This window comes from Drosophila sulfurigaster, chromosome X, assembly GCF_023558435.1.
Source record: "Drosophila sulfurigaster albostrigata strain 15112-1811.04 chromosome X, ASM2355843v2, whole genome shotgun sequence".
Taxonomy (NCBI): Eukaryota; Metazoa; Arthropoda; class Insecta; order Diptera; family Drosophilidae; genus Drosophila; species Drosophila sulfurigaster.
Genome location: NC_084885.1, coordinates 10,164,658 through 10,181,980, shown reverse-complemented (window position 1 = coordinate 10,181,980; position 17,323 = coordinate 10,164,658). Strand labels below are relative to the sequence as shown.

Sequence of the window (17,323 nt, the reverse complement as noted above, 5' to 3'; positions counted from 1 at the left end):
TTCACACACACACACACATAAATTCTTACTTGCAGAAAGATCCGAAATCAACCAAAGTCTGTTAGCACTTTCCGCTTGGTTCCGCTTTATTTCCATGGCGAATCGCACCGTTTGTTGCACTTTCATAATAATCTCATAGATTATGTTTAAAAATTCACAATTATTTCACTACACTTTGAGCACAATTAGTTTTTTCTTAGCTTTTCACTCGCGTCACTTCATATAAGCAGTTACGGCCAGGGCTACATAGATAGTATAATTACGCGATATCTTAGCAGATTATATCGATACTGACATGTTATGTAATAATTTATCGATTTACTCATTGTAGGCGTAAGGCTTAATAATACTTTATATTCATTTAGTGTAAATATTTAAGATTTTTTTAGTTAATATTCTTTTCACATATTACGTTTTCAACATTTGGTCAAGCCACTCTTCCTCCACTCAAAATCTAACGATAGCGATAGACAAGGACAATATCGTATAAAATTCAAAATCAATCAATATCGTTTGCAAAACCAAGCAAGCGAAAATATCGATATAAAGAACAAATATAAAGAGAACGAAAACAAATTAAAGATGGCGTTGCCTTTTCGATTTATCTATCAACGGGCACAAATGTTTTTGTTGGAAGTCAACATTTTTCTGCTCTCATACAAGGTGTGATAAACAAAAATTTTCGTTTTTATGTCAAGGCTGTGTGTGTAAACCAAAAAACAGAGATAATTAATCTGGACGTGAATTCATATAGAACGAGCCGAAAAAGAAGACTCAATCAAAATGCCAGTGGATGAGAAAGCATATTTCGAGGACCAGCCGGGCAAAAAGTTTGATCGCTGCTTGGCCAATGGGATTGTTAAGGGCGGCGGTGGCTTTGTCGTTGGAGCTGTCATTTCATTGTTGTTTCTACGCCGACGCATGTGGCCAATATTGTTGGGCACTGGTTTTGGCATTGGCGTTGCCTATAAGACATGCGAGAAGGATCTGGAGACATTCAAGTAAAAGGCAAAACAGAAGAAGAAAGCAACGCAACAATGACGATAGACGATAGAAGTAAACGCAGACACACACACACACATTCACAAGCTGACATACAGATGTTTAAACTGAAGCCGAAGTCGCCCGAGCAAAGCCGAAGTCGAAGCTTAACAATTTGGTATTAAATGATTAGGCGAATGTGTCTCCTTACTCACTCTCTTTGATTTCGACGAGGTATTTTTAATGTTGTTCGCTGCTTGTTGTGCGACTGCCAATTAAAATTCAATAAAAATACATGCAATTCCAATGAAAATGATGCACTACGCGCTTATCACAAAATGGGAAATCTTCAAATCGCGGGGCATGACTAGAAGCAATCAGTACGAGTTCCATGTAAAACAGTATCTCACTCAGATCCACAAAGAGAGCGAGAAAGAGAGAGAGACAGAGAGAGGCAAGTTAAAAATCTTTTTCGTTTTTTTGTTGTTGTTTTGGTTTTTCGTTAGCCGGGTCAGCAGCAAAGTCAAGTGCAACGGCAGCAACGGCAACAGTGAAGCCTTGCAACGTCTGTGGCGGGACTCACGTTTCGTTGGGAGCGCAGCAGTAGCCGAAACTCATGTTGCATGCAACCTGGTCGCCGCTGCCTGCCTCGTTTGCCCGTCACATAATCTGCTCCAAATCAAAATTGCTTATTAAACGTGGAGCTCGTGGATCTGCAAGCAGCAAGCAGCAAGTTGCAAGTTGCGAGTTGCAAGTGAAGCTGCTGGGCGCCCTGCCGCTGCTGGAGGCTGAAGCCGAAACTGAGGCATGGACATCGACATCGACATGGACATGGCCTGGACTGCGTAGCATCCAAAACGAATCTGTCGCAGTTGCTGTTGCTATGTTGCCGTACGTAGTTGCTGCTGCTGCCGAATTCTGTTGCACAGTTGTGTTGTGATCACGATTGCCAAGGTTCGAAGGGGGCCTCAATAAGCCAAACATCTTGATATGGCGATGCGAAGCGGCGCTACAGGCTGCACATTGATCGACGACGACGACGACGTGCAAAGCTGCCAATGAACCAAGACTAGCCTCTGGTTGTGCTGCTGTCTCTCTCACTCTCGCTAGCTCTACGCTTGCCCTCTGAACCCGATTGCATTTTGTATACATATATTATAATTGCCGGCCATAGCTTTCGGCTCAATCTCTGACCAACTCAGTCAGTCCATCCATCCATCCATCGATGGACACTCGAGATTGTCGTGGCATCGACATTCGACGCGCTGCCTCTTTTGCCTATCACCAACTGGGCATCACCAACATTGCCTCGCATCGCCTTCGTTTTTGTTTTTGGCTTGATATGATGAGATGGCCACTTTCCAGGAAGCCGCCTGGAAAACTGCAAACTGAACTTGTCGCATTAGCACCACGTCGATGGCGATGTCGATGTGGGCATCGGAAATTAATGCGATTGACCGGCTTTTCTCCTCCTTGCTCTCTTGCCTTGTTCTATAGATTAGTTCTGGCCAAGATCGCTATGATCTACAGCGGATCCTCGAAAGCTGATTTTGCCGATTGTTTGCTATTTTTTCTCTTATTGTGAATATTAAGTTTATGCTTTGTGTTATTACCGTAATTGCCACTATACATTTAAGTATTAATGCAGTGTTGCAGTCAACTCGACTGAGAAGACCCTTTACTGATAATTACAACTGGATTAATCACTATTTGAGAAAGATTAGATATGAAATGCAATCTCTTAACGTAAAATTTAGTGAAGTTAATATAAAGCGTGTCTATCAAATATGTAAGTTACCAATTATATTTATAAGAATTGCAAGTCTACTTGACTTGAAAGACCCTGTGCTGTTTTGATTTGTTGTTAAAAGCTTAGCAAACAGAAAATGTGTTATTCAATTCTGAAATTAAATTAAGCTACTTCAGTTTTACTAAAAGACAGTTCAATGTATCGAGTCTACTCGACTGCTAGAGACCCTTTACTCATTTCATTTGTTGTTGAACGCGAAGCAAACAGGAAATGTAATATTAAATTCTCAAATTATATTAAGCTACTTCAGTTATAGAGTTTAATATGGCGAGTCTAATCTACAGTTAGAGACCCTGTACTGATTTGTCTTTGAAAGAGAAGCAAATAGAAAATTGATTGAATAATCAAGTCTCAAATTAAATTATGCTACATCATTATTACTGGAGGAGAGTTTAATATGGTGAGTCTACTCGACTGTCAAGAGAACCTGTACTGATTTGTTGTGGAAAGAGAAGCAAACAGTTAATTTAGTATTAAATTTAATATTTTACTGCAAGAGAGCTTAATACATTATGAATATTTTCAGCTTTCAATATTGCGAGTCTACTCGACTGTTAGAGACTCTGTACTAAAATGAAATGTTAAGCGACAGCAAAGATGAATTAATCAATTAGTCTACTCTACTACACTAATTACTAGATTTATTGATAGAGCAAAACGAAACTCACATACTTAAGTAATTTAGTTCAAAGCTTAACTAAAATACTGCTTGATAATAGCTGCAAAAGATAACAAAAAGTAACTCCATAGCGGATTACAGCAGAGATTGTTGCACAATGTCGGATCGATTGGGATTTGCAGCTCAGTTTTCTTTATTGCTTTTCCCTAACTGACTTTCTCAATTTACGTGCGCTTGACAATCAATTGCAGCTCTGTGCGCATATTTTGTGCTTTTTTAAGTGCTGCAGAGAGATCTCCAGTTACTCGGAGCAATTGGACAACATGTGTTTGATTTTGATGGGCTGCTTGCTTTGCGCGCCAAACTGCAAACGATCTTGACAAACAAAATACAACAAGAAAAAAAAACCAACTAACCAACCAACCACAAAAAAAAAGAACAGAAAAAAAATGGAAAGGTTCCCAAGAAAATTTAGATCAATTTTCCTAATTTACTTGAGCACAGCGATTGCGTGTCGTGGCGTGAAAAACGGCACTTGAAAATTCCTACAGCGCTCTCCGAAGGAATCACACTCAATGTGATCGCGCCAGCAGCCAGCGGGGGGGGAAGATGAACTCAGAGCTAGAAGAAGCAGCAAACGCAGACGCAAAGCGAAGATGGAGGCAAACAAGCAATGGAAGCGCCACATAGCGATGGATGACTCGGAAATACCCGGTAAATATAGCTGCAAGAAATTAATACAAATTAAATTCACTTTAAACGTGTGGCGTATCTTTATTTTTTATAGACTTATTAACTTGAAACACTACACAACACTTGAAATAAGTTATTGTTGCGTATTATACAACACTTAAAATAAGCTATCATTGTGTACTATGCAGCACTTCAAAAAGATGTTATCAGTGCACAACACTTAAAACGAATGTACGCGAGAAAAGGAGCTTAAGCAATCGATAATAATAATCGATAAATCAAAATTGAAGTTGAAATTCTATATAATAAAATTCGATATATTGTGATTAACTTAAAATAAATAAAAAAAATATTGCTTGTAAAATCGTATTTATAAATTTGTTAGCTCTAGCGCTTATAGTCTCATTATATATTATATGTATTTTTATTTATGTTTTATTTATTAATATTATTTATTTTTATTTATAGTTTTATTTATTTTATTTTATTTAGTCGCTGCTTATGTAAAGTGCTTATATACCCTGGCATGCTATGGGTAGCGGGTATAAAAATAAATCACGACTCAAGTTTCGAAAGCGCGAAACTGTTACCAAAGCACTTAAACTTAAATTGGCCAGCGACGCCGACGACGACGACGACGACTTAGGTAACATAGTAAACTGAGCCACAACAAGAGAGAACAGAGATGCAGCGAGTCCAAGTGCAGACTGAGTTGGGGCTAAATTAGAAATAGTGTAGATAGATACGCCAATAGAATTTATAGCGGCTGCGCGTAGCCTGCGTCGCGTCGTCATGATCATGCAGCACCATCTCGAGCATCGCGCAGACTCCCGCACCCAGCAGAGTGAACGAGAGAGAGAGGGAGAGAAGAAGAGGGAGAGAGAGGGAGCAGGTTAATTTTGGGCACGACGCGCAGCCCAACGATGATGATGACGCTGATGATGGCAACGCACGAAGCGACTGCTGCAAACTTTTTGGATTTGGGTTTGGTTCTGAGTCTGAATCTGAGTCTGAGTCTTGGCCTGGTCATGTCCAACGTGCACGGTCTTAAGCTTAAGTTTAATGGAACCAATTGAAGATATTTTGTGGGCAAGTGATAAAGTTGTATGCCCAGCTAGCCAGCGAGAGAGAGAGAGAGAGAGAGAGAGAACATTGGTGGGTGCAAGCAGGAAGCGGCCTGCATTTTTCATCAACAGCTGAGTTTCCCCGAGATGGTTTCACGAACCCATTAAATGATGCGTAAGCTTAAACGTGATCATGCGTTCGCTAGACCAGCGAGGGGAACGATCACAGATCACACGATCTTGATACGCAGCAGCAAGCCACAACAACAAAGCTAAAACTGTAGCTGGAGCTGAAGCTTAAGCTAAAGATCTTAGAAAGGGATCGTGAAAATTACCCAAGTTCAACTCGCAAAAAAAAAGAGAAAAAAGAAAAAACTACGTATTACGTACGCAGCTGAATTATGTGCAAAAGAAAAGAGTTGAAGAAATTTGTGGCTGCATTTCGTGCGGCGGCTTGTTAGCTAACATCCAATAGAATTAGACAGCTTAAGCTCTGTTTAAACGGTTAAGCGTATAAAACGCAAGCGAATGACAGACATTTTTTGGTGTCGAATGCCATACAATAACTGCTGTAGAATTCACGATTACGTAAGACAAATTTCAAGAAATCAACCAAAGCAACGACTTAAGAAGAAAAAGAATAAAGCAATATTATTAGACTGTATATATATTTTATATTTCTACATACTCCAATGAAGATGTCTTTGAATGTTAAGAAGTTGTAAGTACAATTATAAATACTAATTAAAATGCTTCATTACATTTTTAAATACAAATTAAATTCAAATAAAAATATAGCAATAGTTTTTAAACCTTTAAATATGTATTAAAATTAAGAGCCAATACACATTTTGTATTAAAAATAAACATAAATGAAATTTAAGAATTACAAATAAGTCTCTTAAAACATTTGTGGATGCGATTCTACTAAAACTTGCTATTTATTAATCTATATTTATTTGTGTATTGTAAAGATTTGACTAGTTATAGAATGAAACCTATAAAGCAGTTATTTAATGGCTAATAGCTAATACCTTCATTAAGAGTTAATTCCATTCCAATAATTTGAAGTAAATTTCAAAGAATCATTTTTTTTTTTAAATTGATTTCATATTATAATTTCTCATTGCAATCCAAAAGTTAAGCAACTATATAAAATATTATGTTAGTCACCATAGCGATTGAAATAAGCATTTATAGTATTTGTTTCACTAAAATGTAGAATCTGAATGTGTACAAAGTTTGAATAATTTGGCCCTTATAATTTTAATGTTTGTGTCAAAGTTAATTTGAATTCGCAAAATTCAAAAAAGAAACTCAAAAAAATTGATATTGCTCGACACAAAACTGGATTACTGAAATTCGCTGCACTTTACATCACTGTTTTTAATTGGCATGGCAAAACAACAAGTGCGAGCGAGCGAGCAAGAGACAGGAGGGTGTCGATTGTTCGGTTCGATAACGATTGCTGTTGGGATTGGTTTTGCTCAGCTGAGCAGTGTTGAGCAGTTCAGCAGTTCAGTAGTTGGGCAGCAAAATGCCTGACCTTACGCAAAAGCCATTTTGTGACGTCACGGCGCCGCGGCTTTTGCTGTTGTTGCTGTTGTTGTTTTTGGCTTTGGTGTTGCGGTCGCTGCTGCTGCTGCTGCTGCTTCCGCCGCTGTCGCCAATCAATCAAACGGACGTCGACGTCGGCGTTTTCGTTGCGGTTGTTGTTGCTGCGGCTTTTATTTATTTTGGCTCATTTTTACGCTTTATGCACTGCGCACTGTGCCGCAATTTGCCGACTTTGGCTTCCCCTTCCCCTCCTTCCCACGCTCCATCCTCGTCACACTCGCACTCTGCCAAGCAAGAAAGCAACCACCCTTTTTATCTGTTGCTTGTCTCTTGTCGTTGTCTTCGTCTTCGTCTTCTTCTTCGTCTTTATTTTCGTCTGTTGTTTTTGGGCTTATTTCTCCACTTCCACTTGAGACTGTTTGTTGCTGTAGCTGTTGTTGTTGTTGCTGCTGTTGTTGTAGTGTGTGCTGGCCATTAAATTTGATACCCACTTATTTGGCCAATAAAATTAACCTACCTCAACTTGTTGGTGCCCAAGCTCAAAGTACGACCAACAACGACCAACGACCACAGGGCCAACTTGGGTTCAGTTCAGTTCGGTTTAATGTGTGCCGTCATTTAACTGGCCCTCCTCATGTGTGTCGTCGTCGTCGTCGTCGTCGTCGTCGTTGTTCAGCAACCTGGGTTGGTCTCCCTCTCCCTCTCTCTCTCCTTTTCCAACTTCCAACTTCCAACTTCCTCTTCCCCTCTCTATTTCATCTCTCTCATTCGTTTTCTTTCTTGATTTGAATGCGCCTAATAAGCCATGGGCTGAAATGTTAGTTGTTGCCCCTGAAACGAGAAATAAATCAAATATTTAACAAGCTAAACGTTAACAGTTTTCCTTTACGATTTAATTGCTTCGACATGTGTAAATATGGTAAATAATACAGTTCTGCTTTCTAAGCACTTTATTATTAGTGCAATCGAATTGATGATACTATTTTGAAAGTTTAAGAAATTGCAATTCTTCAAAACTTTAACTTTTAACTTTTGGAATTCCTCGCAGCCAACATAAATATCTTCTTAAATCTTGATAGATCATATAATCATATTATTTTTGAATTTCTCGATGTCAACATTAATAAAAAGACATTACATAAGTACTCTTAAAATGAATTTATTTAAATCTAGTAATAGGTTACACTAAAATAACTTAATTATTAAATAGCCTAAAAGTCTTAGTCGCTCTGGCTCATTTTATTGAAGAGTCAGAAGAATTAAGAAACTGTATTCGTATTGTTAAAGTAATTTTATTAATTTTTAATAAAACTCCTTGAAAATTAATCAAACTCCATAGCGTTTTTAATTGAATTTCATATCTCTGTATTTACAAGAATTAAAAAACAAATAACTGAAACATAACATTTAATTTCTTTGTGCTTCAAAATTTACAACAGGAAATTTTCTAAATTTAACTTCAAATTTGTTGCCATAATCATAAGTATTTGATAGGTTTTGATTCTTATTTCAATTTAGTTCAGTTTTGTGACACTGAAAAAGTTATAAAATTAAGATTTGATGAATTTGAGAATTTCGTAATCGAAAATATGTACTTTTCATCTTTTTTGGAGATTTTGGAATTTTGTATGTGTAATTTTCGTAATTTTAATAATTTGTTTTTAAAGTGATCATATTTTAAGAACAACATTTTTAAGACAAATCTTCTGGATTTTAGAAAATTTCTCTTTTTCATTTAAATGTGTAGAATCGACGCCAATTTTGAAATAAATAAATAAATTTAGTATGTTAGTCATAAATCATAATTTGTAAAAAGTGATTACCATCAGTTAATGTTGTAAGGAACTTATCAATTTAATTTGTGTAATATTGCTATTATTGTTTAATACCTGACTTTTCTTCTTTTTGTTTTTTTTTTGTTAATTTATGGTAATCTGAGATTCTTATTATTATTTTTTTAAATAATAACAATATTAGCTTATAAAACAATTGAATTTTCGTTTATTTCGGGTTATAATAATTTTTTTGTTATATCATTTTTAAGCTAATTTTCTCATTTGGGTTTATATTATTATGAGCTCTTTTACTTCAACAAAATTCCCCCATCATAATTTATGTAAATCTCTAACTAAACCGAAAAGTTTCAATAAAAAAAATATGTTTTTAACATTAAATTAAAGTGATCAAAATATAAAGAAAATATATTTGTAATATTAAACAAAATGCTGGCAATCATTTGTATAAATATTTTATGAAGTGCATCAATTAAAAAAAGTAATCTTAGCTTAGTTTTACATTCGCTTCCATAGGCTCGAAGAAATATCGCAGCAATAAGATTGAAATGGAGACAGCGAGAGAGAGAGAGAGAGAGAGGAAGAGAAAGAGAGAGACAGCGACAGCGATGGAGATGGAGAAATGCTTGCCGCCAGCGATGGGGCACGCATCAAGCGCGCAAATAAATTAGCGGACGCAAAGTGTTGACATTTATTGTCAAGGCAATCGCGAGACGGTGCCCCAAAAACACTTGCAACAAGATGCTCGCCGCATGCCGCATGCCTCATGCCGCATGCAGCAATGAGTGATGCGAGTGGAAAGGAGAGGAAACTTGTGCACTCTGCACGCTCTTTGGTCAATTTCAATTTATTGCAACAAGTGACAATGGACAGAACTCGCAACAAACGGTTGAATGTGATTGTGATTGTGAATGGGCATCGCATGGGATCGCTGTCGTCGTCGTCGTCGTCGTCCCCAAATTGGGCCAGGCTCAGTTGCAAGTTGCGAGTTGCGAGTTGCAAGTTGCGAGTTGCCCCATTGCCCATTATTACCTCTCGAGTGTCGGCTTCGATCGACTCTTTAATTGGTTGCGTTGACTCTCTGCTTGCCGCCTGCTTCTTGCTGCTTCCTTCTACCTTGCTTCTCCAGCTAAGCCGCTTGCCACTTGCCTCTTGCAACTGGAGTGACGTCGACAAGGCGCAACCACGACAGCGACGACGTCTAAATTGTCGCACCTTTTATAGCTGGCTTGCTCCATTCGATGCAACCGCAAGTCTAACAACAGCAGCAGCAGCAGAAGGTGCAACATCCAATGCCGCACCTACTTCAAGGTCCACAATGCGTCTGCTACTGGTCATCATGTTATCTGACCAGAGAGGTGACAATCCCAATGCTACCACCACAAGACACACAACCAAAGACCGAACACCGAAGACACCAAAGAGTTTGAACCGCTCCCAGCTCAGCTTCTGAGATAACTGGCATCGCATTGAATCGGATCGGATCGGATCACAGTTGTCGCCTCTCAATTACGGATTAAAGCAATTGCTGACCTGCTGGGATATTATTTTTGCTTTACGCTAGTTATTAAAATCATTTGATTGCGTGTCGTTTAAAATGTTTAGCTGACCTCAGAATAAAGCATTTTTGTGGACGCGAATTTATTTTACAATCTCAACTTTTCTCTTCTTTTCTTTTTTTTTTGTTTTAGATATTTTTTAATACTAGTGTTTTCTTAGCTAAACTCAACAATTCAGTTTTAAATTATTGTTTAGAATTCTCTGACTTTTGGCTTTTCGATATAAGTTCATTGATACATCAGTTTTATTATCTAATTTGAATATACTTAAGCCATTAAATTTTTATATGCATTACTTAAATTTGGTGTGAAGCACGATTCAATTTATTTAAAGTTGTGCTTAGTGTCATTTGTTCAGTTATTAAAAGATGAACATTCATGAAATCTGACGATAATTAATTTTATTTTTTTTAGTTTTCTTAAAGCCAGCCAACTTTTTTATTGTTGACAATCGAAATGTGAAATTGAATTCTCTAAGATTTTAAGTATTAGCTACAATTTTCTTGCAAGTATGAAAGCTCAGTCGAGTGTGCTCGGATGTGATATACCCGCTATACCACTTTTCAATAAAAATATACCAAAAGAATATACTGAAAAATATACTGAATATACCAAATATAAAATTTAGTGCACAAATTCTAGGAACCACCAAATTCTATATGCGGTATATTTTAGTATTTTTATGGTATATATTTTTGGTATATATGTATATTCGGTATATCGATACAGTATATATACACCATACTTGTACATATGCCAGATTGTTAACCAAAGCAGCTAAGTCAAAACTGCATCAGCTGTGGATTGAGATAAACTATTATTTGTCTAAAAAAAGGAAGAAATTAGAGCATCGGTAATAGAACGTCACATATGTATAAAAGAACAACAAATAGAGCAAACGATTTATAAAACGTGAATATAAGAAAGGTAAATAAATCACTATAACACTCATCTACAAAGTTATTCTGTCTTGCCTTTAAGAAAACAATTAAATCCAGAGTTATATTTACAATACTAATTGATGTGTTAAGTCTTTAAATATGCTTTCGCAGAAATATCTATTATTTTAATGAATTCTTTAGCTCCATTGTTAATTTGTGGAAATAGAATGTACAAGTTATTGAAGAAATATTTTTCTATGCAAGTTGCTGGTATATTTTATGCTTAATGGTATATTTTGAACGTAGTGCAATATCGATATACCAATTATAACATTCGGTATATGTTAGTATTTTTGCTGTATATTCTTTGTATATTTGTAGGCCATGGTATATCAAAGTCGCGCACACTCGACTGTAGCTTTCTTACATGTTTTATTTTTAAATTAAAATATTTTTCAATTAGAGTGTTCATCGAGAACAAAAAAAAAAAGACTCTGCCCTTGATGGTAATTAATCGTTTTGTTTTTGGTGTGACCAGACATTAATTTGTTGTTGAAATTATGCAGATTGCCAGGGTATAATTGAATTAAAATAAGTTGCATTATTATGCGAATCTTTTGCAAATCATTCGCTGTGCTCAGATTTGAATAAATATTCATTTAACTTGCCAAATATGCAATTTGCCGAGTCCATTGTGTTTTTGCTTCTCTATGTCACGCACTGACGCCTTGTCCTTGCCCCCCCAGTCGTCGATCGAGACCACGCCCACGGCCCAGACCATGAGAAGAAGAAGAAGAGCAGTCTCCTAGAAGCCCTCTCATTTGCTGCTGCTGCTGCAGATAACCATTTCAATTAAATGTTAATTATGCAAAATTGACACTGGCCATTATGACAAGTTGCTCGTGGTTTCCCTCGCTCTCTCTCTCTCTCTCGCTCTCGCTCTCACACTGTCTATCTCACTCTGTTCATCCTCTGTTGCCTGCTCCACGAACACTTGCAACTGCAAATTTAATTTAATTGCATTTCATACGCCCATTTGGCCGCAACGCCGTCGTAACACTTGACTTATTTAGGCAAAAAAAAACAGAATACTAAAGAAAGGGTAAAAAAAAATAGAGAGGGGTGAAAGAGAAGGGTGAGGAGGGGGAGGGGGAGGGAGCTGTCGGCCCTCTGTTAAGCAGCGACTGCCTTTAGACGGCGCAAAATTTTAATTGCCTGGCCACTGGACGCTGGGCTACATTCGGTTTTGACCATCAACAGCGACCGCGTGTCAGCCAAAGAAGATGATGATGATGACGATGATGAAGCGGATGATGATGACGATGTGGAGGCCAACACTTTGGTTGCGGCTGCTGCTGCGCTTCGCTGACTTCGGATCGGTGAGCGGTGAGCGGAGGACAACAACAAAGTTGCATACAACATCATTTTGGGGCAAGTGGCAGGCAAAATGGGTTGGCGGCAATTATAAAACTATTGTAAGGGCGCAGACGATGAGCGTATAGAGTGCTAACATATGACAGATGGGAAGCCACTAAATAAAGTGAGGCCTAGAGATGGAGAGAGAAAGAAAGTGAGAGAAAGAAAGAGAGAGAGAAAGAAAGGAAGAGTTGAAGGGTAGCGAAATAAACAAGTTCAACAAAAACATTTAGTTAAGCAAGCAGAGAAATTAGAATTTCACTTAAGTTCTTAGATCAAGATTCGCAATCTTATTTTCAATCTAGAATAAAATATATTTAATAAAGATTTTAATCTTAAAAAAAAAGATGTTTTTAATCCTGAAATGCCAATTCATCAAATCGTGATTTAAGATTTTTGCAAATTAAAAATATTATTTCAAGATTGTTTTCTTTTTAAATCGAACATATTTTAAATCAAGAATTTTCAATCTACATTTTGTTCTCTCTTTGTAGGTATGAAGTATTGCCTTTAATACCGCACTTTACAAACATCCGATTCGTTTTTACATTGATCTGTACTTTTGGCATAATTAAGAACTTTAACACAGTTTTCTACTTCAAGCCTAAAACTAACTGTATCACTAAAAGCTTAACACATTTAAATGATTGACAGCAGAGCAGTTTGTTTCGTTCGTCCCTGCCAGATACCCTTACGAATATATTCATTTGTAAATTTCGATATAAAGATTTGGAATATATTTGGATATTTAATACTTTTCTTAATTCAAACCCATATATAAATAAATAAAAATATTGATTTTTTTAAGATATTGCAATTAAAATGGTATATGCTAAATATTTATTTATATGGATAATATAAATACACAATTAAACTAAAATTGTACATGAGATCAAGGACGAACCGAATATCAAAACTGAACAATTGAACAAGAAAGAATTAAAGATCAAAAGTGAGCAACTAAACAAAAAAAAAAATAGATAAGGAAATTGGGCAACTGAACCAATAAGAACGACGAAGATGAACTCATTTAGTTTGCTCATTTTACAGAAGAAGGAATTTCTTCATGAACGATGTAACACTAATTTATTTTGTGTAGGGGAATAACTAATTCAATATCAAGATTCTTAAGTATAATAATAATTATTACAGCTAGCACACTCAATGAATAATAGCAAAACAGTGTGGTATTAATTTTAAAATATACTAAATTAATATACCACAAAAATACTATAAAATATGTTATATTGATACTACATTAAAAATATACCATAGAGTGAAAAATATACCAGACAGTCAGCCAAAGCCCCGTAGTAAATAGATGTTTTTTCCTATACAAAAGAATATCTTAAATAACTTATACAATTTTCTGTCTAATTGAAACCAAATTTTGAGGAATCATAAATCCTGTAGTACTGTTATTGTATTGTACATACAAAATCGGCTCTTGCTGTATCTCTATCTTTTATAGTCTCTGGATAAAGATGTTCAAACGGACGGACAGACGGACAGACACACAGACGGACAGACACACAGACGGACAGACGGACAGACAGACAGACGTACATGGCTATATCGTCTCAACAGTTGACGGTGATCAAGAATATATATACCAAATGCGGTCGAAGATGACTCTTCCTGTCTGTTACATAAATTTCCTGTAGGCACAAATTTATAATACCTTTTTACCCTAATAAAAACACAAAATAAATAGATAAACCTTAGCTAGAATTTGTGCGCAGCTTGAGGACTTTCTCCTCAAGAGCAGCTGCACATTCTGTTGAGTAGAGTATTTCGAGTTCGACTTGCAGTTTTGATTCACAGATCTTGTTGTCTCCGTTGGAATTGAACTGTCGCTGGTAGTTGGTTGCTGGTTGTTGGTTGCTGGTTGGCAATTATGTATGCATGCATGCCTGACTAACTGTCTAACTCTCAGCCTGCTGACTCAACTGCTCACTCTCACGCTCGCTCTCTACCTCTCTCTCTTTCTCTTGCTTTGTGGCGTCGTCTCGCTTGCTCGCCTATCGATAACAGCTGATAACTTTGAGGGCTTTGCCCAGCAGCCACCCACTGTTCAGTGTGTTTGTGTGTTTGTATGTGTGTGTGTTGGGTTTGTGTGTGTGTGTGTTGGGTTTGTTGTGTTGTTTAAAAGGTTTTCCGTGTCGCAGCGATAAAATGGCTAAAATTGAATAACTGCAACACTACACTACACACACACACACACACACAGAGAAAGAAATGGAGGCAATTTGGCAATCGATTGCCTTTGCATTTGAGAGTTGTTGACTTCGTTGCGGTTGTTGTTGTTGTTGCTGCTGTTGCACTTCCGCCTAAACAGCGCGCTGCTGGGCAAAGGTGTGTGTCACCCCCCCTCCCCCTTCATTACTCAAATCAGCGAAGCTTAAAGTCAGCTTAAGCCCCATAAAGGGTTCAACGCTTAATCCGCACTTTGGCGCGTTTCTTGGCAGCTTCAACAATTGCAAGTGCCTCTGTTTGCTGCCGCTGTTGCTGCTGCTGCTGCTGCTTGCCACATGGTGTGGCATGGCGACGTCTTTGCCACCACTTTGTTTACAAAAATTATGCAAACTATGCAATTGTTTTAATTTCACTCTCTCTCTCACTCTTTTGACCACTTTGTTGCAATAAATTTAACGCCAGGTCGCGCACTCCAGACACTCCACACAAAACTGCCTCGAGGCCATGTTGCATGCTGCCTCACTGACTAACTGACTGACTGACTGACTCGGTGACTGAGCTGAGTTGAGCTGAGTTGAGAGGGGAAACGAGTCGCCGCCTCGTTTGTGCGAAACTTATTCGAAGCGTTTTTGCTCAAACAACCGTTAAATTTTTATCGCTACCAAATACAAATTGCATCCCCCGAAAGAAATGCCCAAAATATATTTATCTTATGATTAGCAGCCATAAATAAGTGTAATTAACAGCGCTTATTCCGGGAATATCTTCAAGAAATTTCGCCTTTTGTTTACACCTTTCGTGCTAAAATTCTGCACAGCAAACATTGTGCTAGAAAATTCTGGAATTGTGCTGAAATCATGTCAAAATTGAATGCAGCCAGATAAATTATTGAAAATTGATTCAAATTCTTCAATAATTTACTTATAATCTTATAATAATAATCATAACATAATACTAATACTATAAGTTAATTTGTCAATACTAGAATACAGGTAATAGCATCCAACAGTTGACTCAACTAAAGAATGAAGTAACAGAAATAACAAATGCTGTGGTCAAAAAATTATATTTCTATCTCTTATGGTCTCTGAGATATAGATGTTCATACGGATGGACGGACAGACAGACAGACGGAATTTTGGTATATATGTACAATAATATTGATAGTCGTTGCGATTCCTGAAAATTTGGTTGCGATCAGTTAAAAATAGTCGAGGTTGCCTTGGCTGATAATCTGGTATATTTTGAACTCTATATTAAGATATTGTAGTACCATATCAATATATGTTACAAAGTATACCATTTAGTATATTTTCAGTATTTTTGTGGTATATTATTATGACATATTTTGAGAATAATACCGCAATATTTTGCTTTTATTCGAGAACACTTGACTGTAGCTTTTTTTACTTGTTTTCAATATAATAATAAGTTTAACATTATAATAAGTTTGACTCGTCCTTGTAATCAATTGAAGATGGAAATCTTGTTTTCAACACTTGTTTTTTTCAGATTGAAAAGTTCTCAAACTTAAGATTTTTTCACTACGTATTGTAGAGTTGAGCATTTGGTTTATGAGTAATTTTAAAGTCAATGCAGTGGGCTTAAAGCCGTGGCCCAAAAAGCTATGTCAAAGGCAACCACACGCAATTCCCTCCCAAACTGTCATCTCTCTCTTTCTCTCTCTTACTTAGTCTCTCTATCTCTTTCTGTCTGCTGCAGATTTGTATTGCTGCTGGTGTTGATTCTAATTTTGGTTTTGCTTCCTATTGCTGTCGTTGGCTGGCTGGCTGGCTGGCTGGCTGGTTGACTGGCTTTCGAAGTCTTGGCTTGATTGACAGCCCTAAACACAAATCGCAGCATATTTTAACGCGGCTGTGCGCCACTTGACTCGATTGCACAAGAACAACAAAAGTTATGCTACAATTCATGCATGAAACATGACGTGCGCGACTTACGAGTGTGTTCCTCATATCCGACTCTGACTCTGACTCCGACTCCGACTTCCTTCTTCGCCTTTCGTCCTTCGACCTCCCACCGTTAGGCCGCAAAATCCAAATGGGCTGCGAAAAAGGGGCGCAAATATCAGCTGAAGGTTGAACGACAGCCCCGTCGATGCACTGCAAATTACATCGGCAATTATTGACATCAATTCCAACTTCTCAAGTTTTCCTAATAATATAAGCTGCTATTTCTTAAACTCCGTCTTTCGTCTGTCCGTCGTTTAAAATATAGATTTATAACTAAAGAATTTGCTAGCATTTATTTTATAGTTGACAAATAATACAAATTTGTCTTTTTATTAACTTGCTTTCATATCTGACCTTTCACCGGTATAGCACAATACAATAATTTAGCGGCATTACTTTTATAGCGTACACTCTCTTTTCAATATTATCTTTATATCTTTATTAATTTGCATTTTATCCGACCTTCTCCTGAAGGTTGCTCTATAATCAAATCAGTGGTTGATTTAGAACTATCGAAATTATGTTCAATTTCTAGACACAATTACAAAGTTGTCTCTTTATTAAGATATCCAACTTCCTACGAGCTGAAGGTTACTCCATCGAAATTTTGAGACATTACTTTACATAACATTATTAATATTTGTCTCTCCGTTTAATTTCTATACTAATTTGTCATAGAATAGAGAGACTGTAATACCAGCTGAAAGTTGCTTTGTTGAGCAATCGATAATTGATTTAGAACTATAGAAATTTAGTGACATTACTTTTATAGTTTAGATACTAA

At 36.9% G+C, this 17,323-nt stretch overlaps 1 protein-coding gene and 1 long non-coding RNA gene across 3 annotated transcripts; one reads left to right on the top strand and one right to left on the bottom strand.

Moving 5' to 3' along the window:
* The first annotated feature begins 609 nt into the window (after positions 1–609).
* LOC133848850 (MICOS complex subunit Mic10) lies at positions 610–1,294 on the top strand. The gene has a single exon (XM_062284550.1). The coding sequence runs from the start codon at positions 784–786 to the stop codon at positions 1,003–1,005; it is 222 nt and encodes a 73-aa protein (XP_062140534.1). The 5' UTR covers positions 610–783; the 3' UTR covers positions 1,006–1,294.
* A 5,121-nt stretch (positions 1,295–6,415) lies between these two features.
* LOC133848537 (uncharacterized) lies at positions 6,416–16,835 on the bottom strand. Of its 2 annotated transcripts, none has more exons than XR_009895273.1 (3): positions 16,528–16,835; positions 7,242–7,555; positions 6,416–7,155 (listed from the first exon to the last, which is right to left on the bottom strand). It is a non-coding gene; the product is annotated as an uncharacterized LOC133848537 (long non-coding RNA). The 2 variants fall into 2 exon arrangements; XR_009895274.1 differs by lacking the exon at positions 16,528–16,835 and adding an exon at positions 7,614–7,682.
* Positions 16,836–17,323: the final 488 nt, after the last annotated feature.